The sequence below is a fragment of the Adelges cooleyi genome, unplaced genomic scaffold (genome assembly GCF_023614345.1).
Source record: "Adelges cooleyi isolate 19-005CV unplaced genomic scaffold, UGA_ACOO_1.1 ACOO_flye_CR_arks_rails_tigmint_CR_PRNA_30, whole genome shotgun sequence".
Classification (NCBI taxonomy): Eukaryota; Metazoa; Arthropoda; class Insecta; order Hemiptera; family Adelgidae; genus Adelges; species Adelges cooleyi.
Genome location: NW_026095971.1, coordinates 19,889,463 through 19,910,869, shown reverse-complemented (window position 1 = coordinate 19,910,869; position 21,407 = coordinate 19,889,463). Strand labels below are relative to the sequence as shown.

Genomic DNA, 21,407 nt, shown 5'->3' with positions numbered 1-21,407 from the left:
ATAACGCTATAATAAATAAAAATTACACCAACAATTATAATATTTACAAAACGATTAAAGATAATATTATATTATCTTTATTCTTTAATCGTGATTCACAATTATTTTTTAATATATATCTGTGGTCTTGTATAAAAATGATCCATTGTTAAAATAATATTCATCATGCTTTTTCACTGTGTTACTTTGATTAATTTGACTGTCATAAAAACATTTTAAAAATGAAATCTGTTATTGCAGTTCATGCTGGTAATACAAATGTATAGCTTTTTACTCTTTATTAGAAAATAATTTATTTTATATAATTTTAGGGGCTGGATATGTAAAACCAAGCAATGAAAAATATTACAAAAAACTTTGTTTAAGAGCTTGTAGAAAAGTAAGTTATTTATGTAGTATGTAGATAGACAGTTTTTATTTTTAATCTAGTTTTTTTTCGAAATCCTCACCCTAACCAGATGTTTATTCTAGAAAAAACTTAAGCACTTATGGTTATATGTAATAAAATAATAATAAAAACCCTTATCCATAAAAATCATAATTTATTTTTATGGTTAAGGGTTTTTATTATTATTTTATCAGATGTTTATTATTTTTTAAAAGTGGGTATGTTAAATGTTTTGTAAGTTATATTTTGCATAGGGTATAGGTTAAAGAGAATCATTTTTTTTTTGTGCAAGAAAACAAAATAACATCTCTACAGGCTACAATAATTTATAAATTATATAGTTGGCAATAATTAACAGTTGTATTTATTGAAATATTATAATTTAAAAAAAACTCGAGCAACACTTATGGTTATATATAAGTAATATAAGCTACATTTTTTACTTGACAATTGTTTCATTTGGTAGTCTGTTGGGTATAAGTTCAAATTGGGGGTGGGTTAAGTGTAAAATTTGTTAAAAAATATATTTAGTGATAATATGTATTTTTTTTTTTTTTTTTGGTAAAGGTTTTTTTTAAAAAAAATTATTTTTGTACTGTAAATTGAAAGTATGTATTGTTTCAATTTTTATATTTATCATGGTGGGAAGGGTAAGGATGGTCTGCTGCTATTCTAGAAGAATGAAAGTAAAGTGTATACTTCAGAATTATTCAGAATAAGTTCAAGCAAAATTATATGTGGGTGAATTTTGTAGAATAATTTGACTTGATTTAGATTTATCATTGGTTTGAATTATTGAACTTTAATCTTCAAGTAAAAAAAATTATGGTAGTTTAAATTATGAGACATTGTGGCACGTCCTCTAATTTATCAATTCTGTTCAAACTGTGCTTACCCAAGATAATTTTTATATTAATACATTTTAAGGGATTGGAAGTAATAAATAATAATGGTTCAGCACTGGAAGCCGCCACAACAGCTACAACAGTATTGGAAGATTCCCCATTAACAAATTCAGGCTATGGGTCAAATTTAACTTGGAATGGATGTGTTGAATGTGATGCTGGTGTAATGGATGGCTCTACTATGCATTTTGGAGGTATTGGAGCTGTTCCTGGCATAAAAAATCCAATTACCCTAGCTAAGCTGTTATGTGAGAAACAAAACTCACTATTATCTTTTGGAAGAATCCCACCATGGTATACAAACAAAGTATTTTATTGAAATGTATATAGTTATAATCTAAAAATATACAGTTTGTTAGTAGGACAGGGAGCTCAAGAATTTGCTCTAGCAAACAATATTGTAGTTGTTAAACCATCTGAATTAATCACAGGTATTTTTAAATTGCCTTATAGAAATATTAAATGTCTAAATCTATATTTATTATAGAAAGAGCAAAAAAGCAGTTTGTTTCAAATAAATATAATGTAATGAACCATAGTTTGGATGGCCTAAAGGTGTAGTTTTTTAAATATATATATATATATATATATACATCTAATTGGTACCATACATACAATTTTATAATACCCAATATATTTTAGGAGAAAAAAGGTCATTTGGATACAGTTGGATGTGTTTGTATAGATAAATTAGGAAGAATAGTTGCCACATCATCAAGTGGTGGGATTGCATTAAAGCAATCTGGACGCGTAGGACAAGTAAATCCACTAATTAAATTTAAATAATCACTTCAATTTTAACAACTGATTCAATGGTGGGAATCAATAGGAGATAAAGAAAAAGAGTTTATACAAAAGGCTAAAGAAAGAAATGTGTGAAATGTTAAGGGATACAATATACATGAGGTATGTAAGACTTACGTATGGCCACTTGGATTAAAAGTACCGCAAAGAAGATTGTTTATAAGAATAAGAGTAGTATTTCAGAGAACAAAGAAACGTGGTGGTGGGATGAGGAAGTTCACAAAGTTATAGCGAGGAAATAAAAACCAAATAAGCTATAGCAGAAGAACAGGAGGAGAGAAGATTGCATAAAGTAAAAAAGTGTATGTGGTAAGCTAAGCAAAGTTAAAAATAGAAAAGGCACTAAGAAAGATTAAAATAAGTTAATTGATAGACTAAGGATAGAGAAAAATGGTCTAGGGATTTTCAAAATGTATAGTGTATAATCAGTGAGGATAAGCGGATATTAACGAATAATGAGAATGTGGAAAAGAGACGGAAAGAGTATTTTGAGAAATTACTGAGAGAGAAGTATCCAAGAGAGAGTGGCTCGTTGAACTAATGCCTGGTAGGTTTAGTAAGAGAATAGAAAATATGGAGGGCTGTAAAGAAGAAAAAAGCAGAAAGACCAGATGGAGTACCAGTGGAAATGTGGTTAATGATTGGGGAAGTGGAAAACTGAAAAAAAGGTAGTTGGATGCTATTGAGATTGACAAGAGGACTGCTGGTGTATGTGAAGATGATGTGGGAGATTGTGTTGAGTGGAAGTTTAGGACAAGGGTGGTCGACCCCTAAAAGTTGGGATGAAGGCGAAGGAGAAGAAGAAGACATCGCGTGGATGATTTTCAGATATATCCGTGTCGATGGTTGTTGACCGACGTTTCAGACTCTGCAGAGTCCATTTTCAGGGTTGTCGCGACCATCCGAAACGTCGGTCAACAACCATTGACACAGATATATCTGAAAATCATCCACGTGATATATTAATCCGTGAAAGTTTTAACACATTCATAAGAAGACATTGATTTTAATAACCAATTTATTTAAATAGACAATATAGTACAACCTTTTATGTGGTTTGTAGTAAAATTTATATTTTCAGGCTGCATTAATTGGCGCAGGTTGTTGGGCTCAAGTAAAAAATAATGTTTCCATAGCAGTGACGACATCTGGTTGTGGAGAACATTTAATGCAGACAAACCTAGCAAAAGAAATATCACGTGAATTGTTTAAAACTGAATGTCCTACAGTTGCAATAAATAAATGTTTTGATGAACAATTTTTTCGTTAGTTAAAAACCTACTAGTAATAATTTCTTAAGTTAGAACTTATTAGTCATTTTTATACATTTTCTAGAATCTCCATTGTTAAGAAACAATAATGAAAAACTTGCTGGAGTACTCGTTCTCTATGAAAGTGAAAATTATTATGAAATACTGAGTGCACATAGTACAAAATCCATGTGTGTGGCCTTTGCTTCCGAAAATAATAAAAAAGTATAATAATATATCTTATTAATATAAAAAAAATAGATTTTTTGGAAAAAAGAGAGGGAGTTGATATTTTCACTTTAATATAAAACATCACTATTTTAGAACTGTATTGTAGAGTACAGTATTCGTCATACATTATAAAATGTATTTTTGAAGAAAATACAAGAATAATTTCTAACTAATGTTGAAATTAGTTAAAAACTATGAAAAAAAAAATTAAAAACTTATTTAACTGAATTTATTTTTAAATTAATCATTATGATGTTATAAAATTAAAAAAAAAATAATCTCCCTCCCGCCCTTTTGAACTGTGATTAATTACGTTATGTATTGTTTTAGAGTTTTGTAAGCCGTATAACACATCCAAATACTCCGGGGACATGTGTATTGGTTGAAGGGAATCCTATATAAATATTCCTCGTTAATCATAAAATAAAGTATACTACCATTTATAAACAAAGTGTTTTTTTTAACTATAGATGATTTTTGAATAATTGTATTAATATTTTCTTACAGACAGTCTTTTGATAAGAAATTGTACCCCAATAATTAATAAAATTACTACTTATACTAATACAACTGTAGTCCAATTTATCAGTGTAGTTTCATATTTTAGATCTGAAAATTGGACTAAAGGTAAATCTAGTTTCACATTTTTTCAAAAATCTAGTCGATCTATGGCGTAGATTGGCAAGAATACTCACACTTACAAATGCTTGTATTTTTATATGTATTATACGAGTATAATATGTAATATATGTTGGTGTATATTTTTTTCCTTCAAAATACCGAACATGAATATGGAAAATACCTTGGTTTTATTTCTTTGTCAGCCATTGAACTATCGTCAACTATACGCTATAGCAATATATTGTGAATTGTCTATATACTGCTTCTGCCACCATACAGTGGTCCAAAATAAAAATAAAAGTGAATAAAATTTAAAAAAATGATAAAACTGGCACAATTTAATCCATTAAACATATAATCTGTGTCATTAATGATATGCCATAAAAAAAACCAGTACAACGGAGCATATTAAGGTGAGGGAGGTCACAAGTGTATATAAAATGTTACCTACCTATAAGTGATAAAATCACTTTCAAATAAACGCTTAGATGCGAATCTGTGATGTTAGAAGTACAAATATCGAAAAAAGCATTGTAGTGACAATGATGTGTTAAAAAAAGATTTTCAGATATTAAACCTAAAAATTTGCAGGAAGGAGTAAAATAAAGTTTCCAAGTTCCGCATTGAAGCGAAAGTATAATAGACATTTCTGAAGAAATTACTAAAATTTTTTGGACAAGAACTGTTGACGTAAAAGTAATGATTATTTCTTATTATTTTATTTACTTAAAATTCTCAAAAGAAAATCAATCACAATTATTGTGAATAGCGTATAAATATTAAAAAAAAATGTAATTTCGAAACTAAGATGTAAAGGGTTTAGTTTGGGTTTATTAGTTGACAAAAACCTATTTCGGTCGACCTTTTATTTTACTAAAAACAATATTCATTTGAGTTTATTCAATTCACATTGAGTCGAATTTCAAGTGCATTAATTAGAAAATAACAAAAACAATATAATTGGCATTACAATAAATAAAACCATTGTTTGGAACGTACTATTTTTTACCACGACGTGTCTTTTTTAATATTATAATATTGTAATATTATCGATGTCGTAAATCGTACACTCGAAAACACCATCTCGAATGAGTAAAAAGAAAAACAAATATTTACACATCTGCCACTCCGGCGTATATTTACTTAAACGCGGTTTAAAAACTTAAAACCAAATTATATTTCTATGCTTACGTAAGTACAGTAAATCCCGTACTTTCGTTAGTAGCTCCACGTATGTACCTTTTGCGTTAACAATTAATGTAATTTCAATGATTTTATATTCATTAACAATTTACTCCTGCTCAAGTAGTTGTGTCTCGCTGTATATTGTGAGTAGGTTTACTGGCGAAAATGGCGCTTTGAGTGAAGTGGACCGCGTCGGTGATCACTGTGTTGGCCTTTAAACAAAATCTGTATACTCCGTTGTTCAACAATTCGAACGTCTACAGTGACCAACCGAGTCGCAAGAAAATGGCAAAGAAATCATATGCAACGACTTTTACTACATGTTGTGGTATCAGCATCTGACGAATCCGCAGTACTTTGAGTATCCCGACCAAGTGGACATAGGATACATAGGATCATCAACAACTCGTATCCGGAATGGCCGAGGGCAAATGTTGGCGACCGCGTTCAACATCGCCCAGAACGACACCACCTTGGCTGCTTGTATTTGTACGTCAAGCGGATAGCAGTACACGTGGCCAATTCAGAGCGCGTACAACACAGATGTATGTGATGTGCTTTCTAGTACGATGTTGAAGACCAATTGCACAAATTTCATGAGTACGTGCAGTGGCGTATTTTGGGGGGTGCCCAGGGTGTCTGGACACCCCCCTGGCTAAAAAAATGTATTACACATAACAAGTTTGTATTAAATATATAACAAATGAATTCATTTTTTTTTATAATGAAATCACTTATTTAACAATACAAAGACAAAGGCATTCTTTACGTTTACATAACTTTACCGACATCTGACTTTTCGGGAAACTTGGTTGCGGTATCGGGACTTCTGGGCAAGCACTGGCACGACCTGAATCTGAACTCCAGTCTTGGCTGTTTCCAAGAGGAGAACGGTACTTCTGATTTGGTACCAGACGTTTAGCCTTTAACCGAAGAACATTTGACCTTGAAACTGCTGTATTTTAACGATGTGTTCGAGAACACAATAGGGACAACACAGCTGACGGAATTCAAAGTGTAAAGAAAACAGAAATCGATGTGTCAATCGTTTGAAGCAAAAAATGAACGACATCAAAAACGGCCGTACGTCTTGTTGCTGGCGGGCTTTGTTGCAGTGGATCGAATTCGATGAAGACAGTCAGTCTTCCGATCAACACTTCGGTCCACAGAATGGTCGTTTTAGTGGGATGCTTCAGCGAGGTTATGAATGTGGGGTCGAGCAAAATTTTGTATTCTAGCGCGGTGTCGATTAGCCTAATACAAAATTCTGTGGGCCGAAGTGTTGATCGGATTTATGAAAAATATATTTACCGATATCCATTTCAAAGCGATCCAATCGTTGGTAAAGCTCAGCACATCGTCACGTTTGGAGCGATTTGATGAACACAACCGTACGATTATTAATTTACTCTACATTGAATCATTGTCATATGTTTTTGGTTGTATTGATGTGTAGTATATAAGTATTGAACTTGATTATAAGTTTTTTTTAAAAAACCTTTACACAGAATAATACATTTGCACTCATATATAAATTGTAATATCATAATTAAAAAAAAACTATAGGTACTCCATATCCAAGTTCTCATATTAGCTCTTCTTTTATTTAAATATCGATGCTATAATACGAGGATACTAGACGAAATTATTTTGCATCGAAGCGTTTAGTAGTGAGCAAATTTAAATTCATGTTCAGATCAATAAAATGGCGCGACTCCACTTCTTACCGACTATTTTACACCGTTCTTAATTTTTTTTCTATAACCGATTTACCCTATTTACTTAATCGATGTGAAAGCCCACTCAGAAGTTATTTTATGGGTATAATATTGGGAATAGTTCATAACTTACCTATTCTAAAATAACTTTTTCCAATAGGCAATAGTTTTGTCAAAAAAATGGACCATTTAATACTTATTGTGAAATTAGTACATATATGTAACTCTCAGAGTTTGGATGTCAGCTATTAATTATATTAATAGTTAAGAACAATTATTCTTATGCGGTTTGTTTTTAATAACTTTAACTTATAAGTTATAAGTAAAGTTAAATTGTAGTTAAATATAATACGTACTTAATACTTTATTTTATGAGACAGGGTTAAAAGTAAAAATGCTAGTACAGTGGAATCAGGGCATAGTGCGAAGGAGCATATTGCGGGATGGGGGATCACAGGTTTATAAGAATTATTTCAAGTTGAAAATGATGTAAATTTATCGGGTGTTTTTCTCTGTTTTAAATAGGATTTTCATCACGGGACTATACAAATTTTAGTTACTAACAAATTATTCACATAGAAAAAACTTATTTAAAAAATTAAATACATTTTCTTCCCAAGAAAGTTATATTAATACATTAAAAAATATTTTTAGTTAACAAAATACATTGGTGGGTATACAAATATAAATGACAAAAAAAACTTTTTTTAACTATTATTTCTAAGTTATACAAAACATATTACACTAATTAAAATATATATATATATAAACATTATACATTTTTGATTTTTGTTAAACTAAATTGTTTTTTTTTTATGAATCTGATCACTAAATGTATAAGAAACAATATACATATCACAATATTAAATTCGTTGTTTTTTCATATCATTTTGTTACCATAACTATTTTTTATTTTATAAAAATAATTAAAAATTATAGACTTACACAACAATTAAATAGTGTAAGTAAAGTGTTTATGATATATCTTTATCTCACTGGTTACTTATAAAAAGAATAATAATATACATATAAAAATATCTTAATCTAAAATGTTACAAAACATTTATTTAAAAAATATATTATAGAATAACATATACTACAGTTAGCTTAATTGTTTTTTTTTATTAGGAAGACTATTTGTGCTGTTAAAAACTAAAAAGGAACAATTTATTATATTATATAAAAATATTTAGCAGTTATGTGAAATTGTAAAAGAGACAATGTTTAAAGGAAATTATACACAACCATATTCATACCAGTTTGAATCTTCATTTGTACGCAGTGGTTTATTCGGTCGCATTGGCTGATTGCTCTTAGTTTCATTGAATTCTCTATCTACTAAACTAGACGGTCTTCACACAAATAAAATATTTTTAATTTTTTTAAATTATTGTTATACAGTTAATATTTTTAAGAAGATCATTTTACTTGTTTTCGTTTTTATAAGTAGAAGTAAGTGGACTTTCGGACAATGAGTGACTGGCTACAACAGGTCCATCATCACAATCCTTAAAAAAAATGTAAGCAAATCAAAACTTAGCCTAGGCAAATAAGACATGCATAAACTATTTACAAGATATTTTTTGTTAGCTAATTTAGGCCATAACTGCTTTTTTTGATTGAGGTAACTTAACTGTGCTTCGTAAAGGTCGTTAAGTCAGTAAATTAAAGTGCCAGTTTTGAATTGGGGACATGATTTAATTACTGCCACCCTATGATCTCGCCCATACATCCCTCATTACAATATAGAGTATACATTTTTAATAAAATAAGCATGGATGTTGTTTTTAATATTGGTATACAAAATATGTATTTTTAACTTACGTTTTCTTCTCCTGAAAGATAGAGGGTTTGCCGTGTTCCAGGTGTACCTAAGCTGCTCAAGTTGTCTGAAAACTCTATAATTACACAAATAAATGTAAACATATTATTATAGGTAATTAAGAATTAGTTCTATTAAATTATATTATTCCATGTTATACTATGCTTACCATGAATATTTGATTGAGTGTCTTCTAAATCTAGGCTCGTATCTGAATCAATTCCTCTTCTGGCCATATCTTCATGCCAGGATGTACGACTCTAAATAAAATTACTGTTATATAGTATAAATATAGGCTAGGGATTACTTATTAAAAATCATTTTTTTACGTAATTAACATTCACATAGTGTAAAAGGGGAATTTTATAAAATGATTGTTCATTTCATGAACTTTGATCGTATTAGGTATGTTTTTAGTTTATGTGATGGACATAAATTCTGTCTAATTAGTGAAATAGAAACTACACTTTTCAAACACCTTTACACCTAATGAAATAACTTTAAACTATTAACTGGATAATAATTTGTGTGTCATGGACACAGCAAAAACACTTTCTTCAAAAAATCACATTTTTAAAAATGTACCCCTCTCCCACAAAAAGCAGAATTAGTGCGAAGAGCTTTCGGGGTCACATATAAATATTTAGTGAATATCATTAATCAGTATAGTGTAAATGCATAGTACATACTATTCGGTCAGTAAAAAGCAAAAATGTTTTATATTATTGTTTGTATAATTTTTTTGTTTACTACAGTAATACTTTAATTATAAACAATAACTCTTCAAATGTGTAAGACCACTAAGCATATAATTTTTAAATGTTAACTCTTTCAACTGTACAATGTATATTATTAATATTATACTTCAGTAGGAAGGGCAAAGGTAACTGTTTATAGTGTTACAGGACTCAGAATAATGAAATTTAGATATAATATACTGTATAATGTGCAAGGGGGAAAAACATAACGCTAATAAAGAGATTATTAAATGTTTTAACGGGATGAACAAAATATAACTTGCTTTGACCGTACCGTGACTACGTTGTACCGACACTATCGACACGCCTTGCAGTTACTCCCATTTGGATATCTTGACTGATTCGCCAACGTCTACGGGAGAACGCGGTACGAGCAACATCGAACTAGAGCCCTGAAGATGGAACATGCAAGTGTTTCGAAACGTTGACGAACCAGTTAAATTATCCAAATAGGAGTAATCGCAAGGCGTGTAAATAGTGTGAATATAATACCCCATTTAAGTTTTAATAATTTTTTTATGTTGATCCTTCACACAACATATACTGACTTGGGTTACAGTGCACCAGAACCAGTGGCGTTGGTCCCCCGGTGATGGAGAGGTGGTGTGTTCACTTTTTTCAATATATATCATAATTAAAACATCTTTATTTAATATTGTGTAAAAAATAACAATACTTATATAAAAAAGTTTTGAATTAAATTTAGCACAAGAGCCTCTTGTGGAAAATAAAAACTTTAAAATCTTATGACGGTTTTCCGTTTAGTGGAAAACCGCCATTACTTCCAAAGACTTTCAAAAAGTGAAATTGACCCATTTAAACCAAGGTCCAGTTTAAATTTACTATACTTATGTTTGCTATTCTAATATATAATCATACATCAACATCACTCCTCCCCTCTCTTCTACATCAAATCCTAATTATTCCACTGATGTTTATTACATAATTAATGTTTTGTTATTCATGTTATACATACTATTTTCCTGAATTATTAATAAATGTAGGATTATTAAAAGCAGTACCTTATTTATCAGTTCTGTTCCAGCTTTTTTAACTTTTCTTATCCAAGTAGAACCAAAAGTTTTCCTAAAAAAATATCATACAGATCAAATAATTAAAATTAATATTTTACAGCACTGTATTCCGTAAGTAATCTGAGCAGAATATAAATAAACCCCAACCAACATAAAAATTACATTTTTTTTAAATTTTTACATTAATTAACTACTCAACTATACATTTTTTATTATAAATATTTTTTTATAAAAAAAAAGTAAAACATTATAGTTTTGTTTAAAGTTACTTTTTGTTAATGCTGCAACTGTTAAGTTTTCTATAATGATCCATAATTTTTTCTTCAAGTTTTTCTTTTTGTCGAGACAAATGATTTAATTTGTCACTAAAATATTTCCAATTTAACACATAAATACTAAGCAAAATTAAAGATAATTATGTATTATTATTATTATTGGAGTACTAACGCATTATTTTTTTCTTCTAAATGATATTGTTCTTTATCCTCTAATGATTGCGTCAAAAGTTCATGGTATTGAGTAATTAGCATAGTTACATGTTCCATTAGAGATCTTCTGTCCTCTCCAAAAGAACTTGTCATTTGTTGTAGTACCTTAAAATTATTAAAAACTAGCTAGATTAAGCCATTATTTATTTATTTTTAATTAAAATATATTTTTACTGTATATCGAGCATTAGCATCAGTGAGTTTAGATTTAAGAGATTCTATTTCTTTTAAATGTGTGTCAACTAACTCTCCAGTATCAAAACTGTTTCTTAAATCTGTTTTCAGTTTTTCATTTATAGTAAACAAAGCTCTGAAGTCATCCTATGTATAAAATAAGGCAATTTAAAATACATCTGATGTTAATTAATGTTTTTTAAAAACTTGTATAAAATACTTTTAATTTAGCATGTTCAGCTGGTAAATGTTTCAATGCAGCAATTTCTGCCTTTAACTGTTCGTTTTCACGTTTTAACTTTGATTCAACACTTCTTAATTGAGTTAATTTTTCTTTTAATGCTAATCTTGCATCTTTTAAATCACTTTTTAAGGAATCCTTCTGTTTAATTTGTTCTTCATACTCACTTGTTAATTGGTTGTGCAGTGACTGTAACTTAGTGAAAGCAGTTTTTATCACATCCAATTCTTTTTGGGTCTAAAATAAAAGAATATAATAAATGATACGAAGTTGTATTAAGTTAAATAATCTTATTACATCTTCCTTTTCTGCGACTAACTGAGAATTTGCTAATTGTAACGCAGTGTGTTGGGTGTTAAGAGATTGTACTTTGGATTTTAATGTTGTTAATTCAACTTCCATTTGAGCAACATTATCATTTTTTATTTCATGGCTTAAACTTGTACTAAATTTTTCTCTAACTGCTTTGACTACTTCAGGACTTGAAACAATCCTAAAAGTAAAATTATACAAATTATTCAACTTTTTTTAAAAAAATTTAATGAATAATTTTCAAAAATATGATAAACCTTTTCTATGATAAATTCTATAATTTTAATTTAAAATAAAAATAGAGTGATTTTAACTAATAGTTCTTAATTGGGCCAAAATACTTCAGTAAATGTACCCTAATAATGTTAATACCTAGTAGGGTTTCGCACAAGATTTCAATGTTATTTTACTCTCTACGGTAATATAAATCAAAAGCCAATTCCCAGTAAAAAATCGTTAAAAAAAAGAAACATTTGAATAAATCTTCTTCAGTACTTTAAGCTAATTAAAAATTATTAGTTAGAATACTCAATGTTTATATAAAGTTATTTTAAGAGAAAAAAATAATTTCATATTTTTGAGATTTAATTAAACCTCATATGTAAAACATAGCCCTTATTTTATCATGTATATAAAATTATTGTAAAATGTATGGCTACTGACCCAAGATGCGAGGCCTTATTATAATAAAAAAATTACTAATAAAAACAAATTATACCTCATCTTATCAGGAAAACAATTTGTTAAATTTAAAAATTTAGATTCCAATGAAACAGTATTCATTAAATTTATGATCATAATCACCGTTTTTACAAATAATATAAAAATTGAGGATTACTAGTTTCCAAAAAAAAAAGAGGTTGAAATTTGCACAATCTAATTAACATTAGTTAACTGTCAACATTTTAAAAAGCTTTCTGTTTCTTTTTTCTAGATTAATTTTTAAAAAACTAATTCTGAAACAGGTATCAGAATTCATACAATGTAAAACAGAAATAATTGCAAATACGTGATGCAGTTTTACAAAAACAAGTTATTTATAATAATTTAGATTATTTTAAATTTTTTAGCAAACTATTATGGAGTAGAAAAACGTACTGAGCTAGAACATTTTCAGGTTCTGCTGACTGGTCCAGTGCTAAGCCTAATCTGTCTAAATTTTCCATTATCTGTTGAGATCTACGTTTTTCTGTCACCAAGTCATCCTGAACCGCTTTAGTAGCTGCCACTTCAACTGCATATTTACTTTCCAATTCGTGGAACTCATTTTGAATAGCACGTAATTTAGTTATTTGTTTATCATTATCATCCAAGTTAATACAAAACTGTTTGTTTTCTTTTTTCAATATTTCAATTTCACTTGTTAAGTTATCAATGGTTTCCAACTTATTCTAAATATTTCAATAAACAAATAAATAATAATCAGATAATAAAATATGTGTCAGTTTTTAAATGAATAAAATCTGGATTTCTTGAACTGCTTCAATTTAATATTTGATTCAAAGAGGAGAAGATATATTTTTTTTTTAATACATTTTTACAAAAAATGTATTTCAGATACAAATTTATTTATACATTTTATTTATATTGAGTATTTATTATACTTAAAATGTATTCAATACATTTTTCTTTAATCCAGATTTTCCGGGTCTTATTGCTATACTTACATCTAATATTGATTTTAACTTGGCTACATCCTTTTCTAAATTACTGTTCTTAAGTTCCAAACCTTGAACTAAGTCAGATTTTTCATTACTATGTAGTACTTGATTCTCTTCTAATTGGTTTTTAATTTTTTTTAATTCTCTTTTGGCACTTTCCAAATCTTCAGTTTTTATCTAAAAACAATTATGTTAGTTTAATCACTTTTGGGAATATTATGTTATAAGTTAAACAAGCATTTCATATTAAACAAATTACATTTCTAATGATGTTTGCACAAAAAATACTGAAATTTAACTATAGTTAATCTTGTGTTTTAGTTTTATTAAAATACCCTTAAAGTAAAACAATAGGAGAACTAATATTTACCTCAATTTGTAATTTAAGTAACTCATTAGCTTCAGATAGTTTTTTTAACTCATTTTTAATTGTGTACAATTCATTTTCTAATAAAGAACTGTGTTGTTGTAAACGGTTTTTGATATTTTCCGTTTCTTCAAGCTGTAAAATTAAGAAGAAAAAATTGTCCTTTTAGAGAAATATAGATATTACCACTAAAGCTATTGATACCCGAGCACCTAAGCATTACTATTACTATTCATAGTTATAGTTTTTATTGAGGTAATTAGGAAAATGATTACCTGTAATGATAACAACTTTTTATCCTTTTCCAACTCCAATATCATTTCATTATTTTGATGCCTCATGTTTTCTTGTAATGATTCAATAGTTGATGTAAGTTTTTTATTTTCTAATTCAAGTTTAAGAGCATGTGACTGAGCACTGGTACTTAGCTGCTCACATAAACTATTATCCTTTGATCCTACAAAATAATCACAATAATTTATTATGAGATGTATTTTGACTTTCGATAAATTCTATGATAATAATATTTAATTAAGCAAATTAATAAATAATATATTAGTATTTTTACACTCTGCTAAATTTATCCAAGGTAGGCTATATTGTTGTTTAAAATAAAAATATTAAATCTAATTATTGTATAAATACATTTTATTATGGCCTTTTTTTAATGTGTTTTTCACAGTATGATTTTTCACTTAATTATTATTATTGTAAGACTTTTTTGACTAGAAGTAGGCTTAAAAAGGCCTAAGTTTGGTTGCCTGAGAGGAGGATGGAAGTTTCTTTCTATAGACAGTCTTCACCCAGAGAGAGAGAGAGAGACCCATATGACTAAGACTGGCGACAGTGAACACAAATGATTAACATGACATAAACCAGGGCAAGAACTTGATTAGGTGTTAACATAACTATGAGTCCCAAAGTTAAACTGGAAACAACAAAGGGGAATCACTATCCATTTATCTAATAGAATTTACATAATTATATAAACATCATTGGAATTTAAGATAAGAGTTATCAAGTTCAAAAATCAGTAAATGTGTTGGCTTTGGGTAATTTTACATCAATTATTGATTTAATTTATAAATGTATTCAATAAATTAAACTTTGTCACTGCATTGATAATGCTTTCAAGTATTTATTATTATAAAGCATTCGTGTAATATGTTAAACTACTTCCTTTTTTCTGATCAATGTGTTAGTGTGCTTACTCACATTAATTTTGATTAAAATAGATTATTTTAAATGAACACTTGCCAAAATTATCAATAAAACTATCATTATCATTGTTGCCTCGGGAGAAACTTTCATTATATTGATGCGATTTGTTCATCAAATCAAGTTGTGCATTTTCATATATTAATTCATCAATTTTTCTTAAGTGTGCATCACGCTCTAATGTCATTGTGTTAATTGTTTGCTTAAAGTGTAATAACTGAGATTCCATGTCTTGCATTTGGGAAACTCGTCTTCTAAATTTAAGTAGTTGCTCCTCAAGGGTCTCTCTAGTTTCTTGTAGTAAAAGGTTGTTTTGAGTAAGTTCTTCTTCTCTTGTTTTGTAATAATTCAAATCTCCAAGTTTTTCTTTATATTTTTTTATTTCCGTTTCAAGATGTTCGCAGTTTGCTGCTTTTTCTCTTAATGCATCTACTTCATCTCGATAAGCTTTAGCTGATCTTGCATCAACTTTGATCTGTTGAATCTAAAAAAAGAAAAAGTCAAATAAAGTATACATGCATAAATATTTTAGTAGGAAATCTGTACTTCCGTAAAATCATTAAAATACTGCTAGGCTAAATGTTATTTACTATCCCACCAAAAATGCTGTTTGTAGATAGTGAGTGTAAGTTACAAATTAGATTATGTATTATAAAAACCTAAAAATTATAATACCTCTTCTTTTAGTTTAGCTACTGTGTGATTTGTTTGTTCAAGTTCTTCCTTAGTTTCAGCTAAAGCTTCAGTTTTTTCTTCTCTATAAAATAATAAAACACAAATCAAAGCATTTATATACGACAATTTTTATTACAAAGATCCCAGTCAAATTTATATTTAATTAAAAACTTGTTTATCTTAAAATCTAATTTTAAAATAAATAATAATACAAAAACATTAATATATATTTATATATAATATTATAAGAATTTTATCAAAGCCTTTAATTTAAAAAAGCTTATATTTTAGGGGGTGTTAATTTGGATCTTGGAAGTGCTTAGATCTCTTCAGATTGCTCCAATTGCAAATATGTATACAAATATATAGGGTCCTTAAAGAAGTCATATGTTGACTTAGAATAGTAGGCAAAAACCCATCCAATCCTAGTCCAAGTACATACCAAATGAAAAACTTTTTGAAATAACAGTATGACATGTATATGCATAACATGTATTGTTATGCTATGAGTGCATTGTTCATAAAAATTTGAGCACAACAATGAGGAAGTGAAGAGAGGGGTCAAATACCTTAACAGGCCTTATGGTTAATTTTTCATCTTCTTAACAAATTTAACATTAACCTTAATAAAGTATAAATACACTACTATCCTATAGACATAGTGAAATGTGTTTTGTCTAACTGAAACCTAAATGTTTGGGTGGGAGGGGAAATAATTTTTTTTTAACTGCAGGTTGTTAATCCTGGCCCCTGGGTATGATGAGGTGGATAAATTTGTTGGATTATTTTAGTAAATATCTTGCTTGTTTTGTTTTTTTTAAGTGATTAGTGCTGCATTATAATTGTATTTGAATGATTCATATATGAATGAATACATATTAATTTAATGTATTTGAGGTGTGTATGATTTTGATTTGATAGAAGAAAACTTGAAGCCTCGAAGTCCCTTTAATTAATTTAACTGTTGTGCTAAGGTAAATTATTATCCTCATAACCAATATAAATCAAAAGAAAATGTGAAATATCTATCAAATATCAAATAATATCAATTGTTTCATTTATTTATTTTCATTTAACCATAATAATTATTGTTAGACTTAAGTAATTAAGAAAAATATTCTAAAAAAATAAATGTGATAGCACATTTCTGACAAATGAATACGTCTTCTCTAAATATAAATTTGGGACACTAATATCTATAAGACACTCGTGGTTTAAGTCTAAAGCAAAACATTTCTTAACACACCAGTGTAATTTAAAATAGTAATTTTAAATACATAAAGTGGTTACTTACAGCTCATGTCTCAATTTCCGGAGTTTAGCTTTCCAATCTGCAAGTTCTAAAGCATAGTTTTGATTATCACCGCTGGAACCAATAGATGTAATTATGGTTGATCCAATAGGTTTGGAAATATTATTTCGTTTTTCTTCCAATTCTGTCAACGTCTAGTTTAAATTTGGTCCATAGTAATTTGAAAAATGTATTTATTTGAAATATACGGTATATAAAGGGGTAGTCAGGATTTTTAAAAAATACATTTTTTTTTTTAGCATTTTCTTAAAGTATTGTCTCGAAAATATTATCTGAAAATTTCAAGTCAATCTAAGGAATAGATGAATCGATTTAAGTAATTAAATAATTAGTATTTCTATACAAAAATCGAGTATAAAACTTTTTAAATGAGTTTTTTTCTAAACTAAGTTTTCAAAGTAGGAGACCACTGTAAATTAAAAACCACTTGACAGATTTATATGAAATTTATACAGCTTATTAAAAGCACATAAAAATAGAGCCTCATCAAAGGATTTTTTTTTATTAAAAATTTTATTTTTTATAAACAATAAACTAGTGCTTTTTTCCTTGAAAATCTTTGAGTAAATGATCAAAGGTTGCCATTTTGTTTATTTTCAAAAAAAAAAGATTAGATCAGGCACTAGATTAACTATTAAACTAATGATTTTTTTAGGTTTGATTGATTTTAAATGAATTAGTAAAATTGTATGTAAGTCACTGCAAAACACGACTTGTGAGACGGGGTCCAACAAATATAGCAATAACTTGGTCTACAATAATTTTTTTTTTTTTAATTCTTGTCAAATAAAGTTAAAACATAATATAATAACTTGGTATTAGTAATTTGTTTTATAAAATAAATTATACTACTGTCAAAAAAAAAATTATTTGAAATAATAATTTTTTCACCCCGCTGACTACCCCTAACCCCTTAAGGAACTTTAAAAGACAAACGACTAAGGAACTCAGAACAATCAATATTATTATGAATAACATGGTAAAAAAACATAAATCAAATTTAATTATCCATAATTCAAGGAAGTCGAAAGCAAGAATAGACAAAATTGGACCATAGGAAGTATGAGAATTATGTTTTTACACTCAAAGAAAGAGCATTTTGTTTATACCGTTTTTAAGTGCGTTTTAATCAAATTTAAAAAGAGCAGCACCATCTAATGGTTTTAAGATCATTAGCAAATTTGAATTTGACAAAGAAATATTGTTATTATAAATAAGTAATGAATAGGTGCCAAACGGGAACTTTAAAGTACACCATTAGTTTGTTGAAATAAAGAAAAATAATATTTCTACTTGACTAGTTACGAACCATTAGAAAAATATGAAGAAATCAATGATAGGAATAATGTATTACAAATGCCGAAAGATGATAGTTCCTTTTAGCTTTGATGCGATATCTGAGGAAGTATTAGTATTTTTTAGAATAACATGACTACAGCAGTATCAAAGTCTTTAGAAAAGTTAGAGTTTAGAGAAAAAATCATTTTTTTGGAATAAGGAAATGAGGTCATGATTAATTACATTGAATAGATTGGAACCTTTATAGATAGGAAATACTTAAATCGATTTCTAGAAATCAGAAATAACACAAATGAAAGGGAAAAGTAAAATAGATAATGAAAAATAGGTTAGGGAAATGTATGGAAGAAATATTAATTTTATTAAATAATTATTCTATAGTTACTTGTAGATACTGATCTCGTTCTTTAACTAGTTGCCGAATATGAGATATCATGAGATCTGTTGTCAAATGCTCTGCATTTTCTTGTGTAATAACTAGTTGTTGACTTTCAGTTATCTATGTATCATACAATTTTTGTTATTAATATTAACATTTCATTCATAATTAAAGTTAATTAATATCATTTTGGTATTAATGTATTTATTGTAATAAATTTGTGTTTTTTTTTAAATATTCTGTTATTTATACTGAAACAAAATTAAAATTTGTGGTACCTAATGTGAAGTTTTAGAGTTATAGATATAAAACTTAATTTATTTTAAAATACAATAACTTTTTTAATATTCATAGCGTTAACAATCACATATTCCACTGTCTTGTAATGTCTAGTCCATTTGATTGCATTATGATAATGTAAGTAAATCAAAAGTTTATATTTAACAAAATGTAATATGTTTATTAATTTTATAGGTGTACTCATATCTTATTTTGAAGTATAATTTTTATAAATAAAATTTAATTTCAAAATATGTATTTTTTTACCTAACATAATGTCGATGAGTAAAACCCCAAAACCTAGTCATATTATTTTTGTTTAGCGAAACAAGCATGCCAATGTGGATGTAATTACTAAAAATGGTTTAGGTAGAAAAAAAAATGATAGTTTTGTTTTATGGTACATACTTTTAAATCATCAAAACAGTGAAATTAATTTAAAAATTCACAAAAATAATATTAATAGATGATGTACCTAATTCAAAAACTGTTAATTATTGCTTATTTTGATACTATTAATAAACAAGAAAATATTATTTTAAATAAAGTACATTGTGTGATTGATAGATTTGTTTCATTATTTTACCTGTTTAATGTAATGTACGAGAGCATGCTGAGATTCAATGGGCAAGGTTTTAATTCGCTCAATGAATTTCTCCTTATTAGGACATTGGACTGCACAACCAAGTAACAGTAATAATAATAGTTTCATATCTTCAAAACTACCTTTAGAGTATGGTTCTCTTCCAAGTCGTAAACAGTCTGGCATTGTTAAGACCACTTGACCTAATTCTTCCTATATCATATAGATGTAATATTATTTTATTAAATAAAGTTTGTTATAAAAATAATTTATAAGAATATAGTATAGCTCCCAAACAATTTTTTCTATTAAAAAATGTGTATTTTTTTTAACTGAAGATGAGGGTTTTTCAGATTTTTCTAGTCATACTTAGTTTTTGAAGTATAGCCAAAAATCAAATTAAAGTATAAATGCATGTACGCCGACTGTTCCTTATCCCCCCCACCATAGGATCATTAAACATTTCAGTTACTTTTAAACTAACTATAGATATTATATTTAATAAGCACTGTGGATATAAATATGTTTTGCCCAGTTTAAACTGATTAGGAAAACAATCATCACAATAATAGTATTAGATTAGCTCCAACAAGTTTTTTTTTTATCTTTAAAAGGGTAGAGTAGATTTGTTAGGACCTCGCTTGCAGGTCACCTCTTTTAGTCCCTTTAGATGAGCTAATTTTTCATCTGAGGATTTGGGGAATGAGCCCCTATCTGAATGAGAGTACAGCAGTGGTTTGATCTTATAGTTTGTAAGCTTAGGGAATCCCTTATACTGAAGTAGCCTGCCCATGCTCCTAACACATCACCAACTGCAGTACATTGTAGTGAGTGAATAGACAAACAAAATTACTCATTACAATGTTTACATAAAAAGTTTTTTGACTATAATGCAAAAACTATGTGTGACTAGAGAAATTTGAAAACACCATTGTCATCAACGTAAAAACAACATATATAAAAAAAAAATCAAAGAATTGCTTGGGAGCTAAATTAGATTTGTCTCAAATGATTACCTCATACAACATTTTTATATTTTTTAAAATACAATTTAAATTTTGTACTCTTAAGGCTGGATCGTCTTGGCCAGAAATAACAGCATGGTATAAAGGTTCAGGATCTCTATGAAATAAAATATAAATTAGATGATAATATCAATAAAATTAATATAACAAACATACATTAGAAGTAGGACTTCATAGATCAATGTACCATCAATTAAATCATCATAAATAGTTAGTTTGTCAGGTTGATCCAAACAAGATTGTAGCTAAAAATTATTATAAATATGTTATATGTTATTGTATATTATGTGACAGAAATAAGCAAATATTTTATTACCCAAACCACAAGATGTTCTTGCATGAATTCTTCCTTCTCCATTAGAGTTATATCCATGGTACAACATTAAATATTTAAAAACAAGGGAAATACACAACTATTTCTACATACAAAATCTTACTGCTGAAATGCAATTTAGTTAAGTAATCATCATACCACACAAATATATTAGTTTATTTCATTGCTATACAAAATACCCTGTTTATTTTGTTATGATAATATGTTTAAACATTTTTTTTAGCATACTTATTAATTAATATATTCTAAAAATAAAACAAATTACAATTTATAAGCAGAGCAAAATAAACAAATTATTTAATTCTTTAAATGATAATAAAAAAGTAAAAGTAATAATTGCAAAT

At 27.9% G+C, this 21,407-nt stretch overlaps 2 protein-coding genes across 2 annotated transcripts; one reads left to right on the top strand and one right to left on the bottom strand.

Moving 5' to 3' along the window:
- Positions 1 to 46: 46 nt before the first annotated feature.
- Positions 47 to 4,307, top strand: LOC126839242 (threonine aspartase 1). The gene is made up of 9 exons (XM_050574423.1): positions 47 to 249; positions 312 to 379; positions 1,316 to 1,587; positions 1,645 to 1,724; positions 1,781 to 1,848; positions 1,936 to 2,052; positions 3,179 to 3,362; positions 3,433 to 3,572; positions 3,909 to 4,307. The coding sequence occupies exons 1-9, from the start codon at positions 222 to 224 to the stop codon at positions 3,978 to 3,980; spliced, it is 1,029 nt and encodes a 342-aa protein (XP_050430380.1). The 5' UTR covers positions 47 to 221; the 3' UTR covers positions 3,981 to 4,307.
- Positions 4,308 to 8,008: 3,701 nt separating this feature from the next.
- Positions 8,009 to 21,396, bottom strand: LOC126839346 (protein Daple-like). Its single transcript, XM_050574623.1, has 22 exons — positions 21,046 to 21,396; positions 20,886 to 20,974; positions 20,721 to 20,826; positions 19,708 to 19,917; positions 18,849 to 18,962; positions 17,147 to 17,298; positions 15,853 to 15,934; positions 15,217 to 15,661; positions 14,235 to 14,416; positions 13,963 to 14,094; positions 13,599 to 13,769; positions 13,030 to 13,322; positions 11,917 to 12,112; positions 11,599 to 11,856; positions 11,379 to 11,525; positions 11,164 to 11,309; positions 10,986 to 11,081; positions 10,705 to 10,768; positions 9,094 to 9,184; positions 8,927 to 9,000; positions 8,531 to 8,610; positions 8,009 to 8,454 (listed from the first exon to the last, which is right to left on the bottom strand). Exons 1-22 carry the CDS (start codon positions 21,100 to 21,102, stop codon positions 8,337 to 8,339), a joined length of 3,303 nt encoding a protein of 1,100 aa, XP_050430580.1. The 5' UTR covers positions 21,103 to 21,396; the 3' UTR covers positions 8,009 to 8,336.
- Positions 21,397 to 21,407: the final 11 nt, after the last annotated feature.